The following is a 20,469-nucleotide window of genomic DNA, read 5'->3' on the forward strand; positions in this document are numbered from 1 at the left end:
ATTTCACCTATGCAAACATCCAATTATCTAACCAATATGCCTCAAATGGCACCTCAATTCAAACACCAAATCAATCCAAAACCAAAGCTATGTCCTCGTGTCACAAGCATACACCCAATGTTTTACATTTAAGCTCAAAGAAACACATATTGACTTATATCAAGCTACCATTACACACATCATAATCTAAACCTAGCATTAAGATTTCAACTCAAACACTTCAAATACATACATACAAAATCAACCCTTTCATTAGGATCGCTATTATAGATAACCATTATATATACTCCACAAAGCACTTATATACAAGCATTTACCTTAAAATAAACATTATTTAAAGTTTACGTGACACTTCCCATATAAGTAATCTTCACTAGATTCATCTATAAACCAAAAGATTATAACTCAAAACATTATCATCCTAGGTACATGCCAAGACACAAAAAAAAAACATCACTAATATTGAATTTGGGATTATTGTTGTTGCAGGAGGCTGAGTTATCAACAAAAGTAGGTATCTAACCTGTACATAAAGGAATGATCAAATATTGAGTAAATTCATTAACTTAAAGAACTACAAGTACACTTAATGTTCTTATTTTTATAATCCATGACATGTAATGTTTATTTCCATTAAGTTTACTATAAAGTTCAACATGAGCCTTTCATACACCTTCCATGATAATTTTCATATACCAACCCTTTTCGATAGATCGATTATACATTATCAATATGGATCAATCTGTGAATGGCACCTGGTGCCTAATGGATAAATCGTAACAAAGTTTTGCACCCAGCACTAGTCGGATAAACCGACAATAGATGTGCCCTGCACTAGTCGAATAAATCGACAAAGATTTGCACCTAGCGCTAGTCGGATAAACTGATAGTCACATACATAAAGACAAAATCCACAATTCCTTGTTTCATAATTTAATCATTTGCGACAAATAATTAAGTAAATCTTTGAACTATTCCATGATGATATATATATACCATTCCATAATTCTCCATTCAATCAGAATAATCAAATTACATATAAGAAGATAATTAAATAACAATGTAACAATTAAATTAGTTAAAATAAATAGAGTTCGAGTTTAAGGACTACGAACTTACCTACAAAGTTTCAATAGATACGGAAGGTTGAAGATGATTATTCAGTGATCTTTTCCTTCCCACGGTTAGCAACCAATCGGCTCACTTCTTGATCTAATTATAATATTAACTTAACTCAATTAATTGATTCCAATTCCATAAATACTTAGATTTCACACAATCTATCTTTAAAACATATTCTACGAAATCACGCATAATAATTAATTTTTTTATCTAATTTAATCCTCACTCCCAAACTTAATCAATTAATATTCTTTAAATTAAATTTTCATTAACCGAATTTTGTAAAATTCTTAAACAGTCCTTAAACCACTAAAATCTACATTTCGCACCATGCTATTCAAATTTTATAACAATCAAATCCTTAAATATTACTACTAACAAAAATCATCTCACAACTTAGCCAAGTTAACCCATGAGACTTCTAATTTCATTCACCATTTTGAGAACATTTATCAATCTCAAAAAACAGTCCCTATACTCTTTTTAATTTATCAAAACAGTCCCTAATTTAACTTGGTCTAGCTTCAACGGTTTCAAAAATGCAAAAACCATTAAAAATGAAAGCTTAAAAAACTTACATGCAAAGCAGACAAGAACCGAGTACTTGTAAGCTTTAATTCAATGGTGTTTCGGTCAATAAAGTATGAGGAAGGAGATAACTTATTTTGCTTTTGTTTCACTTTAATTTTCTTTTATTTATCTAGCTACTATTTTATCCTTTTTTTTCTTTTTATTAGCTTAATAATAATTAAACCATGTCCATGTTGTCCACTAAACAGTTCATATGGTATATTTACAAATTAAGTTCACCTACTTCTCCTTCCATAAACATTTAGATGTAAATTCTAACTTTAACAATTTTTATAAGTTAGTCCTTCTTAATTAATTACCTATCTAAACGTCGGAATTTCCTAACCAAATTTTAATACGACCCTCACTAAACTCTATAAACTTTAATTAAATAATAAAATACCGACTCGTTTGTCAGAATTGGGTTATCAAAACTACTGTTTATAGCTCCATTGAAAATGGGTCGTTACAAAGTTGTGCTTTCTTGACACATATGGGAAAAGATCCAAATTCTTCTCATAATAATGCACAAAAAGCCTATGCAAATTTAACGAATCAAGCTCAACATAGTGAAGCATCATTTGATAGGTAAACTACACAAAAAATTGCAACTAATCATCTATGCCTTAAAACCGGTATAAATGTTGTTTGATGGTTGACACTTCAAGGTTGTGCCTTCAAAAGACATGATGAAAGCTTAGAATAAAAAAACCCATGAGAATTTTCTTGAATTAATAAACCTAATAACATCTTATGATAAGAAAGTAGAAGATGTTGTGAAAAGTAGTCCACAAAATGCTACATATTCTTCTACATCAATCCAAAAATAAATATTGCAAGTTTATGCCAATAGAATTCATAAGCAATTTGTGAAGAAATTGGTAATAGAAAGTTTTGCATTATTATGGATGAAGCAAGAGATGAGTAAAGAAAAGAAAGAAAATGACAATTGTTTTAAGATACGTTGATAAGGAAGGATTAGTAAAAGGATGATTTGTAACACCCATAACTACTTCTGTCGTCGAATTAGGGTTACAGAGTATTACTGTACAATTCAGAACAATTAATAACAGATAGCATCAAGTTTACCAAATTAATTAACAAAATTTCATAAATAATTAAGATCGAAGTAAAACATGCTTTTATGGGTCTTAAATCGAGCCTTCAAGACCCTAAAAATAGTTTAAGAACAATCGGGACCCATTTGATGCAAATTAGAAAGTTCAGAGAAAAAACTAAAAATTTTCAAAATAGGGGTCACACGGCAGAGTGACATAGCCCAAGCCGTCTAGCATTCGAAATACCCTCACATGGCCGTATTGCAGGTTGTGTGGTAGACCGTGTTCAATTCGATATTAGGTCACATGGCCGTGTCGTAGGCCATGTGCCAGACATAAGGGTCAATGTCTCGAGACATGGTCCTATTGTCTCAAAACTTCAACCTTCGAAGCTAAAATTTCAAAATAGGGGAGGCATGTCTCGAGATATGACTTCATTATCTCGAGACATGGCTCTACATTTTGCTAGTTTTATTCAAGATTCACAACTTGGCTTTGTGTTTGACCATATTTGAAGCTAGTTTAATGTATGTGGGTCTGTTTGAGTTCATTTATGGTCCTTGAGAATTAATTGCTTTGGCAGCCAATGTGATGTCCTACATCTTATCTACTTTTGGGTTGAGGAAAGGGTATTGCATTAAATTTTTTTTAAATATATAAAAATGACTAGATAGAGTTTTTCTGGAAAAAAAAAAGTGTAGAAATGATTAATATATGACCTATTTATCACTTAATAGAGAATAGATTTAATTAATTTTATTTTATTTCATTTCTTTTAAGATTATATTATCCTTTCTTAAACAATCTAAATATACTCAATATTTAATTTTAAATTATATACCAAACATATTTTATAAATTAAATTCAACACTTAATTTATAATATTTATTTTTACATCATTTGCATTTTTTAGTATTTAAAATTTTAGTTTATCAAATAGACTTTAATTTAGGTTAATTAACTTGGAAAATATATTAAGTATGAATGAGTGTATAATGATTTTTGGCATAATGACTTATTTCGCCCTCCAACTTTATAAAAAAAAAGTCATTTTAGTCATTAATTTAATTTTTCATGTCTTTTAGCCATTGAACTTGACATTTTTTATCAAATCACACCAAAATGATTGAAAAAAATTAACGTTTATTAACTTTAATGTGACATACACGTGGATTGCCACATAAATGACATATAAACATTTAACTAATTTTTTAAAATTTTAAAATATTTTTCATAATGTTTAATATTTTTAATGATATTTAATTTTGAAAAATAGTTTTTATAATTTTTTAAAAATTTTAAAGATAATTAAATGTTGACATGTCATCAATGTGGCAATCCACATGCATGCAATGTTAGCAAAATTAAAAAATGTTAACTTTTTCATTAATTTTAGAGTGATTTGACAAAAAAGAGAGAGCAAATTTAAAGCTAAAAAAGGCAAAAATAATTAAATAGAGTGTTAAAATAACTTTTTATGTAAAATTAAAAGGCCAAATAAATCATTATACCATAATTCTTTGTATTTAAAAATTAATCACATGATAATTATTACAGAAATGGCAAAGTTGGTTAAAAAAACTGCAATGATAACTAAATTACTCCAAATTTAAAAGTAATAAAAACAAATACTTTATGTCGATGATGCAAAATTGGACAAACATGAAAGACATCTACATGGAAAGTTTATATAGTCTCATTGTGTGACGTATTTGGAAGACTAGAAATTTATTTATTTTCTAAAATCATTCATGAAAAGCTTATGAGATTATTACAGTGTCTGTTACTTAGGCGAAACAATTTTTATCCACGCACAAGGAGGGGTTTAATCGAAGATGTACCTCCACTTGGGGGGAGCCTTTACTAGATGAAGGACTCATCTACATACTAATGGGACAATTAATTTGATTACAGGTTTTGCAGCTGTAGGTGGAGTGTTGTGAAATCATCTAGGGGAATGGATTTTGGGCTTTAATAATTTTTTGGGTATGTGCTCAGCCTTTGAAGTCGAATTATGGGTTATTATTGATGGTTTATCTATTCTAGAAGAATAGGGATGAATAGAATTTTGATCAAAATTGATAGTCTAGAAATCCAAGCAATTCAAGGGACAACTTCAATTAATCTAAATTCAACTTTGATTAGGCGTATTCAGAGATTACTTCAAGACAAAGATCATTAAGTACTACATACATTCTTAGAGAAGCTAATCATGTTGCTAATTGAATTTCTAATATGGTTCCAGCTGATTTGGAAGGGTACAAATTTTGACAACTCCTTTACAGTTAATTGAGATTTTTAGTAGTGATAAGTCTAGCAGTGCTTTCGGCATTGTCTACATAGATTAACTCTTTATTGTATTAGATGTTTAAGAAAAAGAAAGTAATTTTGCAATAATCCTATATGGAATAATAATATCTATTATCCATTCAATATATATTCTACAATTTTCAATATTTAGAAATAACATTCAGTGTGAATTAAATTTGGAGTTGAATTCCTTTTTTCCAAACTCTACTTAAGAAATATTGGGTTATTTTATCACTTTAACTTAACTCAACCTCTTTAGTGTTTTTCTATACGCAAAAACATAATCCTAGGCTCAAAGGTGGAATTGGGTTTAAAATTAAGTTTTGAAATTGATTAGAGTATTGGAGGAGTGCGAAAATAAGATATATGTACATAAAGAGACGTCAGGATCTGAATAGGAAGATACTGAGTTCCTGAGCAGTGCTACCCAGTGGATTAAGCATGTGAAATGAGTGGGAATGAGGTGAGCCAATGACCCTCTGGAAACTAGCTCGCATATACATCAGCTCCCCGTCCTCTTCACACTTTGGAGAAACCGGCAAAACTCCGGCTCCCACCGACACGGACTGCATGAGCTTAAGCACCACCGCATCATTGTCGCTCATCTTCCTCTTAATGGCAAACCCCACCTTTCTTCCATTGCAGTACATGGACCAAACGGGGACGTTATAAAGGCCGCATCTCTCTTTGCTCTTGTCGTCGCACTCCAGCGCTATCCTCAGCAGACCGTACTGCATCTCTCTGGCAAGGTATGCAGTAGGGACACCCAACTCCAACAGTAAAAGCGGAGAGCTTCGGCTGTCATCCTGCAGGCAGAAGCTCACGCGCCCCTTCCTGTACCCGAAGAAAGTCCCCGTGATGGTTGATGTTGAAGTTGAAATTGACGTTGAAGTAGTGATTGAGCCATGGCTTGATTCCGTGTCGCTAGAAACTGTGCCTGACATTGAAGGCGGTAAGCCGCAACAAGGGACCATACATTCTACCAGGGACCATAAGGATCGCCGGAACCTAACTTCCCGCCCACACTCCACAGAGGTTGCCATATCTATTGTATTTATATGGAGAGGCCCTCTCTGGCTCCCCAAGTCTATCATCATCCTCATGCTACAATCAATATAGTGTAAGGTGAAGGTGAAGGCGATGTGGGATGGTAGGAGGGGAATTTGAAGGCAATAAATAAGGAAGCAAAAGGTGAGTGGGGGGCTGCAATCGTGGGCAATAATTGTGCCCACGAGGGGGAAGGGGGGCCCGGCCTTGGATGATGGCGCGCGTGATTGTGAAATGCAGAAAATTTGATCCCTCCAACCCAACCTCATGCTCTCCATCGCCTGTTGGATTGTGAAAGTATACCACAAATTATGCACCATGACCCATGCTGCTTTGTCTGTCTAAATTTAATAATGTAATAAAATATATCAACTATTAAGCAACAATTTTTGTAGCCAATCCAATCACCATTTTTATTTGATTGATTTATGCCTTGCACCGCACGTGTCCCTACTCCCTACTAATAATTCAACAAACATTATTTCTTCTTTTTCGGAATATAATTTCTCTTCCATCTCTCTATACTAATGTATCGTATAACATACATTTTCATGATGAATTTAGGGTCACGTAATTCCTCTCTCTCTCTCTTTAATAAATATCAAATAAAGAATTAAACATTATCGCTCCAATGATGGTTTAATCCTGGTCCAGAGACGACTTGTTTCCATTAATTAGCGGATGGAGAAACCCGTATATCTATCGTATTGAAGCCCCTGGCCCCCCTAAATCATTACGCATGCACCTACTGGCTTTGACAAATTAACTGGTCAGACAACATATATATATAAAATAGAAGAAAAACGTAGTCTCTACAAAAAGGATGAAATTTATGGCTAAGGTTCACATCAATAAAGGTAAAGTGGGCTACAGTAGAAAAAAGAGTAGGACAGCATGCATGAGCATGCACGAGGCACTGATTAGACCCAATCAGTCGTTTCTGTCTCAAGCTTTTGCTACCCGCACGTACCAACTCTTGCTCAAAAAGAAAAAGAAGCAAGCTTCTCTTAAGATAGAAATCAGATGTAATTAATTGATTAATGATGATGATGATGATGATGATGATGATATCATTTAGGTCAGTTATTATCATTTATAATTGCAGATCCATTGGGAGTAAGTAATAATAAAGCAGCGACCTGGTCCATTACGAATATTCATGCCAACACATAAAAGCCATTATGAGACACCCTTATCAAGGATAGTTACAAGCCTACAAGTTCAATGATCCATTGAGCAGTTGAACACCATGAAGGGCACAACTCTGATATCGTACCCTTACATATGTCGCCTTGTTCAGGGTGGAGCTATCTTAAGGATTATGGGGTGAGTTTCCTCAATTTTTTTAGGATAAATTATATAAGTGGGCTTCCCTAACTTAGTAAATTAATATTTGTTTTTTTTATTTTCAAAATTAATCTATAAAAAAATAAAATTGTGATTTTACTTGTGATAGATTAAAATTTGTATATACGATTGAATTTAGTCAATTGAGTATTAGTTCGATTGGTATGGATATTGTTGTCAATGTAAGAGAATAAATTTTTTATATACAATTGAATTTGGTCGATTGAGTATTAACTCGATTGGCATGGACATTGTTGCCAATACAGGAGGACGTGGGTTTGAGTGCGCTGAAGCGCATTATCCTCCTATTTATAGGTTAGAGAGAGGCTATGGATAGTTTTAAGTATTGTGTCAAAAAAGAAGAAGATATGACCAGAATATATGATAAAATTGTTTAAAAAAAAGATTGAATCTGAAATAATGGTAAGTATTTTTTTTTTCTTTGTTGAAAATATACTAAGGACTTAGATTAAATAACTCTTAATGATTTTTTTAATAATTTTTAGAAAGTGATATTAATATTCTTTTAATTCCATTAGCTGTTCTGGCTTATGAACTCAAATGAACACAAATTGAAACTTTAACCTGCAAGCCTTTCTTTTCATAGTAAAACAAATCAAAACTTTGCAAATTAGATGATTAATTCTTCAATGGAAGACAAAGTATTTTCCTTAGTAATCTTGATAGTATTGAATGCCATGACAAGAAAATAGAATTACAACTTGAAATTTTTAACATATAAAGAATTCTAAATTGAAAGTTTCAAATTTAAAAATAATCTCATTTTTTCTTAAAATACAACTAAATCATCAAACTTATTACAATCAAATAAGGGCACAAATTAATTAAAATATATACTCACACCTTCTTTCCTTTGCAAATTCAAAACAGATTAAATTTAAGTACCAAAATAGATCTTATTTAAGAAAAGAGAACTACAAACCAAATCAAATTAAATTGAATTAAAGAAATACTTCCTTCTTCCCCTATTACAACACAAAAGCCAAAACATGTTAGGTTTAAGAAACCATTTGAATCAAGAAATGTAAAGAAAAACAAGAAAGATAGGGAAAACATTGAAACAAAAAAATTGGAACTCTCTCTTTAGTTCGAATTAGAAGAGAGAAATGCAAAAAAAAAAAAAAAGAATAAAAAAGAAAGAAAGAAAGAAGAAGAAGAAGAAGAAAAGAAAGTGAGAGAACTCAAAACTTAAAAAGCCCGAACTTTCAACCAAGAAAAGGAAAATGCAAAAAGGGCTCTTGAATGTCTAGGCTTCATTATGAAATGTCCTATATTTGATTTTCACTAAGAAATGGACGTTGGGCAATGAATATTGAGAGTTAAGTATATTCATAATGGTGGTTTCAAAAATGTGTATTTGAGTGAAAAAAGTGAGGAAATGGCTCAATATGGTAGGTTAAACTCTTGCTAAAATGTGCTTAAATTTGTGAGTGAACAAAAACAATGTTAAGGGTAAAAAACTTAACGAGTGAATAAAAGCATAGAACGTGTTAAAACCAATTAAGCATTTAGTGAACTAGGTAGATTTACTTTAGGAGCACTTAAGTTAGCTAAACATCAATTTTAAGTTGCATGTGAGATAGGTCTTGTATAAATTCAATATTGGATTGCCACGCTTCTTATTGTTCAACATATTCTAAGGGTCATCTTATGTATGTTTTATGTGTTTGCTTGAGGATAAGCAATGACTTAAGTGCGAGAGAGTTTGATCTGTTGTATTTTGAAGTGTCAAATTAAGCTCTTTAAAGCACTTAAAGAGCTTATTTTCGAGTACTTTGTAGTGCCTTTTATTACTTTTCTATATTTAATAGATTTCATGCTTAGTTTTAGTTTTTATTGTATTTTCATGTTTTTCATGAATAAAATGGAAATTATATGCCATTAGGGACTTAATTTCTAAATAGAATTTGTTTCAGGTACTTAATTGATGCAAAAATGAGAAATGAAACAGTTATAAACACCAACATGCTTTCTATAAATTAAGAAGTTGGACTTAAAACAAAATTGCACGATTAAGTGGACTACCTTGTAACACCCCTCACCCTTCCCGATTGCCGAAATTAAGCTAAAGAATGCTACAGTGCAAAATGAAACAGTTATAGACATTTAATAGATAATTCGAGTAAAAAATCATTAACTAGTATCATATAAGTCATTTAGTACAAATTTAAACTTTTCTCAAGCTTTATACGAGCTTTCGTAAACTCAAAGTTGACTTAAGATTGAACAAAGACCAAACTGCAAAGATTTCAAAAGTTCAGAATGACGTCACGACGAGACTTTACCCATGTCGTGACGTCACCAAAATAGTATGACACGTCACGATGTTGGACCACTTGACAACGAGACATCACAAATTGTTGGTTGATGTTGTGATAAGAGGAAAACAACGTCGGGACAAGGAATCTGCTTGGTGCAAAAATAAGTCATTTGGTACTTGTTTCAAATCCACCTTGCAAATAGGTCAAAAGAATTCACTTAACACCATTCATACATGTTCAAAACATACCATATTCAAAACAAATCATATTATATAAACATGCACCTAAACATCTAAACCAATATGACACATTTGGCACCAACTCATCTCAACCTACTTATATCATTACAAGCCATTCCACCATTTATAACATAAATGCAATTCATGCTCAATTATATATCTCTAAGTGCCAAACATAAATAACACAACATATTACCAAAATATGCATATATATATATGTACACAACTTGACATATACATCACAAGTTCATTATGAACTAAGAATTCAAATCAAACTTAACATTATAAATTAGCATAACAATTCCTAGTACATGCCACATATAACTGAGCTCAAATGATTAAAAGACAACCCAAATTAAGAGACGGATAGTGTGAACTTCAAGGTGATCTGATCGACATGCTCCACAATCAACAAACTATAGAATAAAAATGAAAATGATAAGCATAATGAATATTTAGTATGTTCATACAAAATTCAACTTAATTGTAACAGCCCGATTTTCAGTAGTGACGGAATAGTAGTTTTGGGACGATAAATTTATGTCGTGTTTACTCATAAATATTATTTATAGAATATTTACGGAGTCATTAGAGTCGTATTAAAATTTGGTTAGGAAATATTAACGTTTAGATACCTAATTAAGGAGAAATGAGTAAATTGAAAAATGTGCAAAACTTAGTAATTATTGAATTCTATTGATTTGATAGTCTAATTATTAAATAAAAAGGGGCTTAGGAAATAATCAGTCCATAAGGTTATTGATGGACGATTATAGGCTTTTAAATTGTTGAATTATAAGGTTATAACTAAGGGTAAATTTGTAATTTAGTAAATTAACTAAAGATTATTAAAACATAAAAAAAATTGGCTATCATCTTTTTCAAGTTCTTCCACCGAAAATCAAAACAAATTACCATTTTTGGAGTTTCAAATTCGGCCAAACATAAAACTTTTCATGTAAGTGATTTTTGTACTCGTTTCTTGTAATTTTTATATTTTTGAGATCGTTGCAACTAGGTCCAGCTAGTTCGTACCTTTGTTTTTGAATTTGTTAAAAATTTTAGAAGTTGCCATTGATAATCCTTGAATGTTCTTTTTTATGTTAACTATGTATTTGAAGCTTTGATTGTGGTATTTGGTGGTTTTGTGAAGTGATTTTTTTTAGATTTTGATTTAATGATTTAATTGTGAAAATGTCAACATTACAAGGCTTGATCGTGAATTTGATGTTTAATAGGGACTGTTTAAGGGCCTAGAATATTCGACTATAATGTTGACTTGAGAAAATGGTTAATTTGACATTTTTGGGTTAAGGGACTAAATTACAAAAGTTTTAAAAGTTAAGGGTAAGTATGTAAATTCAAAAAATAAAAGGGTATAAATTGTAAAGTGAACTGGAAGGTAAAGTGTAAGCTAATAATTAAGAAATTTTACATTTTAGATCAAGATCCTATTGATATACGTGGAAAAGGAAAAATCACGGATTAGTCCCTAAACGTCTACAACTCTTACAATTCAGTCTAGGTGATGATATTATATGACAAAATAATTATAATTATTTTATTGTTGATGTAAAGTTGTTTGAGAAATATTGATGAATTTCAATACTTGAATCAGATGAATGCAGGATACAGTACAATCGAATTAAGGCATGTTATGGGGGGATTGGAGTGGAGATTGTTGCGGAGTGATATATATATTTTCCCGAGTAGGCCGAGGTTCAACAATTGTTATAAATTCTCGTGTTATAGTCCCTATTTTGGCGTGTTTTCGGTTAGACTAGCTCTTATGAGCATCTGACGTGCTATCGAGTGGTCTAGCTCTTATGAGCGATTGACGTGTTTCGGGTGGAATATCTATGTACCCATATTTGTAAGTCGTTCATCAAATCGCAAATCTCTGAAACATAACCTGTTTAGTGATTTTGATAGTTATAATATGTATTTGAGCTTGAATTGAACTATGCAATTCACCGGGTTGAGATTTTGGTTGACATGGAACACATGTAGTTGAGTTATTATTGAATGATTTATTGTATTACTTCGATAAGATTTATCATTTTTGTACATCAACTTACTAAGCTTTAAATAAGCTTATTTGTGTTATTTTCTATTCTTGTAGATTCTTTGAAGGTTGGACAGTCGAATCGACACTCAAGTCACACTATCCTCTTGCTTTTAGTAGTTTTTGGAACGTTCATTTTGGATTATATAGCATGTAATAGGCTTGTTTTGTCAATTTCATTGTTTTGAAATGTAAAACTTTAATGCATGATCTTAAATGCAAGTAGTTAACCTAATATGGTGTATGTGAACTAAGGAAGATGTTTTAGTGCAAATTTATGGTATGTGTTATTGGAATGTTGTGATTGAGGTGCCTGTGATAGGAAATTGGTTGAAGGTTAGATTGTGTGAATTAACATGCGTTGGTGATAGTTCATTTTGTTATGAAATTGTGTATACTTATTGTACCAATGATGGTACATTGGTTAGGCACTTAAGATGGTTGATTTAGCATGTTTTGAGCTTGTTTAATGTCATTTTAAATAGGTTTTTTGGCTAGTAATTTGATTACTTAAGGTCCAAGTAAGCTTGAAATGATAAACTTGTCATTTAAGGTTCATTTGGGTTCACACGACCTGAGACACGGGTGTGTGACTCAGTCGTGTAAGAGACATGGCCTGGCGACACGGCTGTGTGTCATTTGATGATATCTTTAGGGTGCAAGTCAATGAGTTACATAGCCTAATACACAGCCTGGCACACGGGCGTGTTGGGCAACTTAGAGAGTTACATGGCCTGACACATGAGTGTATGACACGACCATGTGACCCTACTCAAAGAGTTACACAGGTGAGGATACGGGCTGAGACATGGCCATGTGTCTCAACCGTGTGAGGCACATGGCCTAACCACATGGCCGTGTGACCCTTATTTTGTAAATTTTTCATTTTTCTCCTAAACTTTCCAAACTGTTTCTTATTGGTCCCAAATTGTTTCTTTGTTATTTTTAGGGCTTCGAGGGCACGATTTAGGGATAGCATGCTTGTGTATGAATGGTTTATTATGTGTTTATAATATTGAATGATTTAGGATTCAAATGATTTTGATTGTTTAGTAATACTCTGTAACCCTAATTTGGCGACAGAGACGGGTTAGGGGTGTTACATTAACTTATGTAACAACCCGTTTTTAGTGATGTCAGAAACAGTGATTTCGGGACCACAATTTCTATAAATGAGTCGGTAAATATTATTTATTTAATATTTACAGGGCCATTAGAGTGTCATATTAAAGTTTGGTTCGGAAGTTTTGATGTTTGAATAGTTAATTATGGTATAATGATTAAATTGTAAAAACAACAAAAGTTAATTAGTATTGCTTATTATTAATTAAAGTGTTTGATTATTGAATGTTTAGGGATCTAAAAGGAAATTAGACACTTAGAATTAATAGTGGCGGTTAATGCATGATTTTGGGTGGAAATTTTTAAGTAATTACAAGGGTAATTTAGTAATTAAGTAAATAATAATCTTAAACAAAAGAAAACAAGCCATCATCTTTTTCATTTTTCTTCCTTGAACCAAAAACACCATTTTTAGGGTAGTAAAGAATCAACCAATCTTCTTTCTTCATGCATGGTATGTTTTTCAAGCCATTTTTCGTAAATTTTATGTTTTTTAGATCGTTGTAGCTTAATCTAACTAGCCCAACGACTATTTTGTAATACTGCCAATTTTTTTTGAAAATTTACCATTTTTTTAAAGCCTTTTGGGATGTTAATGGTTGGGTTTGAAGTTTTATAATGAAATATGACTATTTTGTAAAGTGATTTTTATTAGTTTTGCATTTAGGGACTAAAATAAAAAATTGATGAAAACTATCATGAATTTTTTTTATAAATATGAATATTAGAGAGTCTTAGAAAGATGAATGTGAAAATTGGATCATAAAATGATGGCTAATTGGGGAAGATGTAATAGTTTTAGTAATTGAGACTAAATTGAATAAAAGGTAAAAGTTTGGGTAAATATTGTAAAATGTTATTAAAAGTTTATATGCATATGTTTAGACATTATAAGGTATTTGGAGTTGATAATTGAATTAAATTATTATATAGATCAAGAAACGGATTAATCGGTTGATAACCGTGGAAAATGAAAAATTGTTGAATAGTCCTCAGTGTTGTATTCATTGCTGTTTTGGTTTGGTAAGTTTGTATTAGGTTCATTTTGATTAATACTTATTCATGTTTGTATTATGTATATATGTATTTGTATAATTTGTTTGAAATAAATATTGAAATTTAGATTGAATGATTTAATTGCAAATATGATATTTATGTGTTTGGAATGAATAGAGAGATGAAATGGAATGTTAATTGGACCATGTTGTTATATGAGACGATGTTATATATATATGGGACGTATATGGAAATTGGTTAAAGGCCCCTGCGAACTTAGTGAATGATTAGGATACAAATGACACGTCATTAGGGTTTAATGTGTCATGTACTTTGTATAGATGATTTCATTATATCAGATACTATGTATCGTGACTATAATTTCAGGTACTTTGTATCGATGTTCATGTTGTATCAGGCACTATGTGTCGGTGTTTATATCTTATAAGGTATTATGTACTGGTGATAGATACCTTACCGATGGCTGAGATCCAACATTTGTTGCGGATTCTCCACAACTCGTATGAGCAACATCGAGTAATGGTTAATGTCCTTAATGAAAACGTTAGCTATGAATTGAATATGGTTGCTATGCATATTATGTTATTTATATGTATGGAATGATGTATTGGCCAATTTGGCTATTTCATGAAATGTGTAAGGTGACAATGGAATAATATGTCTATATGTTATTTTCATTAGTTAAAATATGAATTGTTAGGTACGTTGTGTTTAATTTCATACGAACTTACTAAGCTTTAAGTAAACTTACCTTCGTTTAAATTTCCTTCCTTGTAGATTGTTGAAAAACGTGTTGTTGATTGGATCGTCTCCGGAGCTCATACTATCCACCAACTCTTTTGGTAGACTTTTGCTCAATTTGGCCCGGTTATAAGTGGCATATAAATAGGTGTAAACGATTATATAATGTGAAATTGAAAATTATGTTTTGTGCCATTTTCATGTGAATTATGTGTAATGGCTTGTTGTGGCATGAATTGGTATTTTGGTGAACTTTGCTTGATGAAATCTTGGCATTTGGAATGATGATCATGTGGTTGTAGTTAGGTATGAATATTTGGTATGTTTGATGATGAATGGTTTGCTTGTGAATTGTTGAATTGAGGTGCCAATTGTGATATATTAGTTAGGCACTTTGGGTTTTTTTTTTTGGCTAGTGCACTTAGGGTTGTTTTATAAGTTGTATTTTGGGTATATTTTGATGCATTATAAACAAGTCTAATGAATGGTAAAATGCTTGTTTATAGCACAAGTAAGAATTGATTATGTGGCTTAATTTAAAAGACATATTTTAGCACACGCGGGTAAGTGACATAGCTGTGTGCTCTGTATGATCTTGGTTGTTTTGGTTAAACACGGTCATATTATATCTATGGAAAAAAATATCTTTTATTCTTTTATTTTTCTACTTTTTCAATTTTCTATCTTTCCAATTCTTTCCATTCTACTAATTAAATCCTTTAAGTTGGTTTTTTTCAACTTCTTCCCATACAAAAAGACTTGATGAATATAAGAAATGAAGCAGAGTAACAAGCTCATATTGGCTTACTTCACTAGCTAGATAGTTTAATTACACACACAAGAGTTGGATAGATATTTGTCATCGTCCACCGATCAATTAATATGATTTTCTAAATCAGAGGCTTGAAAAGAGAAAACTATTATTAATCAATCCAATATTAATGGATGGAGTATCAATATTTTCATCTAAAGACAAATGGATGAAGCAATGGACAAAAGAAAAAACCTCCTTAACAAAACAGATAAGTCCATACCATCAGTATTGAGAATGATGGGTGGGTAGGAGCTGAATGGCCCAAATTAGCAGTGGGTTTATTTCAGCCGTTTCATGAAGCCTTTGGAGGGCCTCTCTATGACAAGCTAAGGTCAAATCCATTTACAAATAACCATTGGATTCGGGTAGAACCGGTAGGATATCCGCATTTAAACAAAAACATAATTATAATTTAAAGCAATTCCGTTTTGACTTGTTCAAAACAGATAAACAATTGAGACCGCCCCTTGAGCCTTTGGATTGTAGACGTAATGTTCCATTTTCCTTCTGATGATTTTATACCTCCAAATATATGCTTCCTGCCTTCTCTCTCAATATTACATACAAGTTGCGAATAAATGAAATATAAAGATGAAAAAGACCCACAAAAATTCATGTGAGAATGATGATTAATGGAATCTCCGGTTAACTCAATAAAAAAATGACACTCTCGATCTCAGTTTCTATACAGGACAGAGAAGTTTTGAATATAATAGATATATGTATGTATGTATAATATGTTACATTGGGGGCTCATGGAAAATTAACAACTTGAAAGGTGGATCCGGGTAGGTAGATTACAGAACGGAGCCTTCGTAAATAGTGGACAGCCTTAGCTTAAAAGAACGAACGGCCAATTTGGCTCGTCTGGATGTGTATCGCTGCAATTTTCTAAAAGAAGCAGATCTTGACATCCCAGCTGGCTGAGGTTGAGTCTGGGACTTGGTAAAGGACTTGGTGCTGCTGGGGGTTGGGGCTGATACGGTAGAAGCGCCAACAGGATCAACAACAGATTGAGCTACCACCATCACAGGGTTAATTCGGGCTTTCTTGCGCCGATTAGAATCGTTTCTAGAGTCATTCTGGATAGCAACGCTGGCTTTGACGGCCAAAGCGGCCATATCCTTGGAAGCCAATCGCTGCTGAAGCTTGGAAACGGGAAGCACGAAGTATATCTGATTGGGTTGCAGTTGATGGTCCGCATTCAAGGCCGGAACGTAATCGTCGTAAGATAAGCTATCCGAGTTGCAAAGGAAGATGGAGGAGGAAGAAGAAGAGGAGGAGGAGGAGGCTTCGGCGTGAAGAACCTGAGAGGCGCAGACCGGGGGATTATATTTATGAAGATCACCGTTGAGGGAAATAACATGAGCTGTTGGGCGAGACCCAGATTCTGAAAATTCAGGGATTTCGTAAGAGAAACAGGCACCCATGGCATGGATGGATGGATGGATGGATGGATTGTTAGAGAAGAATATATAGAAAAGTGAAAAGGAATTGGGAGGTTTGGAATTGCAGTTGTATTTGAGGAGGAGAAATGGTTTGTTATTATTATGGTTAATTAACAAATAAATAAGAGGAGATGAATGAAGAATGTGGAAAGGGGGGTTTAATAAAGAGTGACGCGAGCCACGGCGTCACGCGGGGAACATGAAATACCGTTGGCATTGCAAGTCAAAGGGGATGCTGTTGTTGTACTTTTCAAAGAGATAGAGATGGGGACAGCTGATTCATACCTACTTTTTCATCCAATTTGATTTTGACGTTTGACATTGCCAACCCTTAATAAAACCCCTTCCCTTTTTAACTCAGCAGTGACGCGTTGCGTAGGAAGGAAGCTATTACTTGAGTTACACTCTCACACCTCCGCCACTTACAAAGCGCAGCCGTTATTTGCTGCTTATTAAAAGCCAGGCCGAGTGATGCTTCTTTTTTAATTTCATTTTCCATTTTTGTTTAATTGATATATGTTCCACGTACCAGTTTATTCGTTGTCATGGAGAGAAATGATCTTTTATGTTTTCACACAAATTTTAAATTATTTGTTTTATATTAAAAAATCAATCATTAATATTTTATATCATATAATAAAGTTATTATATCGATTAAAATATTTATATGCTTGATAAATATAAATATTTTGATAAATTTAACTGTTGAATTATTCGTATGAAAACTTATGAAAAAATGTAAATTTATTTTAGTTTTATATTGATGTAAGTGAATATCCCTTTATTTAATGGTATAACTTGTTATATGATTAATGTAGTTATTTAAAGTTTTGTTTAAAGGTGCTTTAACCATGTGGCATGGTGGTTGCCCATCTCGTCCGTTAATCATGTATTTGAGAGGTTTGATCTCTACTTATGAGAATGAAACATGCTTCATGACTAGCCAAATACTTTTCTGAAAAGCATCTATGACAAGTGGTGGAGCCAAGGGGACTGGTAGGGGACCCGACTCCTTAAAATAGAAAGTTTTTCATTTAAGCTTTTTATAATTTATAAAATTTTAAATCAATAATGGTAAAATTATACTTTGTCCCCCCAAAATAATAAAAATTTGACTTAATCCTTTAAAAATTATAAAAATATAGACAATTAAAATAGTGAAATTACATTTCTACTATCGTAAAAATATATAATTTAATTATGACACTCCTAAAAAAAATTTCTGACTCTGCCACTATTCGTGATAAAAGAGTTAGTCATTGTTACCGATCATGATATCCTAAAATCAACAAAAAAAAAAAAGAGAATCGATTATACATAGTAGTAAAGCAATTTAAAAGAATTTGATGTTATTTTCAAAACTTGTTTTCTAAATTTGTTTTATTTGATTTTTAATTACATAAATTAGTTTATCTTTTATCTTTGGTGCACTTTTTTTATTTAATATGTTTGAATTTTTCTTTTATAAATATAAAGCATGTCAAAGTTAAAATGTTTGTATAATTATATTAATAGCGGTGATAAAAGTCAAAGGTAATTAATATTTGTAGTGCTCAAAGTCGTAGATGGTTTGGAAAGTCTATTTTTTCTGTGAATATGATAGAAGGGATTATATAAAAAGGTTTGGAGTCGAACATGGCCCCGCTTAATGGGTACCTTATTGGATAAGAATAGAGGTAGGTTCTTAAAAAAAAAAATTAGGTTTTCATTGATTGACTTCAATGATATTTAAAATAAAAATAATGTACGATTAGTTAGTAAGATAGAGTATTGTAATAGTAAGATTAAAATCAAGCTAAATTTTAATGCAGTTGTAATAATGAGGTGACAATAGAAAATAATTATTTAAAGATATTAATATGAAAATTTTATATAGTGATGAATTATTTATATATATATTAAAAATTATATTCTATCAAAATATCAATAGACATTGTTTTATATTAAAATAGGAATACAATCGTGTTAAAATAAATAAAAAAACTTAATATTTTAATAATAAATATATATTTTTAAAATAACAATATAGATTGTCACACCCCGAAATTGAGGTTACAAGATTTAAGGTTTGTTGGTTGGGTCAGTGGTTCGAATGGACCTTTAAATTAGTTTTTGCGTTTTGAGAGTATAATGAGTTTGTTAGTTCAGTGGCTAAGAGGTAGTTTACCTTAAGGTTTTGGGTTGAGTCTTTGTGAATGCATAGGGGAAATTCTTTTTTGTTCTAATTCTGAAAATTCTGATAGGATTTGTTAAATATCATTTTGTTTATTTTATATTTTTGAAAAATGGAAATTCCTAGAATTTCTCACGCTTCCACTTCTTTTCACGTTAGTTTTCTTTTTTTCCCTAATTTTAGATTTTTACTCTTTTGGCTTTTACATTTTCTCCTTGTTTTCAACGCTCTTTTTCTTTCCCTTTGTTCTTCAAGTTTTCCTTTTGATTTCATCATCATTATCGTTAATTGTCACTCCTCAAAGTTACTTTTTGTTCAATCAAGTTTTGAATCGGGTAAGTGTAGTGCTGATTTCTTGAGATTTACATTGGTTTCTTTGATTTTTGTATATGGTTCAGACCGATTTTCTTATAGGTTTAGTGTGTTTGTAAAATTGAGTTTTCAGACAAGTTTAATTAAGGTGTAACAGTTTGATCGTTAGTGTGTGAGAATCGTCTTTCAGGTGTGTTTCTTAAACACTCTAATTAAGGATGATGTTTGTGGTTAATTTTTGTGTTTTACAGCAAGGATTGTGGTGGTTTTTTAGGCACACGAGCGGTCCACGCGACCGTGTGTCACCTAAGAAATTAGGTAAGTTTTTGAGTCACACGGCCTAGGATGGGTTACATGGGTGACCACATGGCCGTTTGACCTCTGTTAAGAATTTATAGATCGCACACAGCCTGGGGAGGTGTCATAGGCTTGAGACATGACTGTGTCTTCCCTGCTTTGTACTTGTGAAATTGCCACACGGGATAGAGAATTACACAATTTGCCTACATGGTTATGTAACCCAGTCACACGGTTATGTCTCTCAATCACATGATCGTGTATCTCAGTCACACAGGCGCCTCCCTAAGTCTCACGGTCGTGTATCCCTATCACGTAGTCTGGACCCTTCCACAAAGCCTATCTATAGGGCCGTGTGGTCCTTTTTTTGTAATGTTTCCACCGTTTTTGCTAAGTGATTCGTTTTAGTTCTTGAGTAGTCCCTTGTATGTTTAAGCCTTTAAAGAAGTATTTAGGACACTAATACTGTTTGTGTAAGGTCTCCGAATGAAATATATTACTGTTA

The 20,469-nt window shown here is 32.2% G+C and overlaps 2 protein-coding genes across 2 annotated transcripts; both read right to left on the minus strand.

Moving 5' to 3' along the window:
- Positions 1–5,247: 5,247 nt before the first annotated feature.
- LOC107921306 (protein MIZU-KUSSEI 1) lies at positions 5,248–6,420 on the minus strand. The gene has a single exon (XM_016851186.2). The coding sequence runs from the start codon at positions 6,383–6,385 to the stop codon at positions 5,444–5,446; it is 942 nt and encodes a 313-aa protein (XP_016706675.2). The 5' UTR covers positions 6,386–6,420; the 3' UTR covers positions 5,248–5,443.
- Positions 6,421–16,363: 9,943 nt separating this feature from the next.
- On the minus strand, positions 16,364–17,726 carry LOC107921033 (uncharacterized). The gene has a single exon (XM_016850889.2). It carries the CDS (start codon positions 17,162–17,164, stop codon positions 16,532–16,534), a length of 633 nt encoding a protein of 210 aa, XP_016706378.1. The 5' UTR covers positions 17,165–17,726; the 3' UTR covers positions 16,364–16,531.
- Positions 17,727–20,469: the final 2,743 nt, after the last annotated feature.

Source organism: Gossypium hirsutum, chromosome D01 (assembly GCF_007990345.1).
Source record: "Gossypium hirsutum isolate 1008001.06 chromosome D01, Gossypium_hirsutum_v2.1, whole genome shotgun sequence".
NCBI lineage: Eukaryota > Viridiplantae > Streptophyta > Magnoliopsida > Malvales > Malvaceae > Gossypium > Gossypium hirsutum.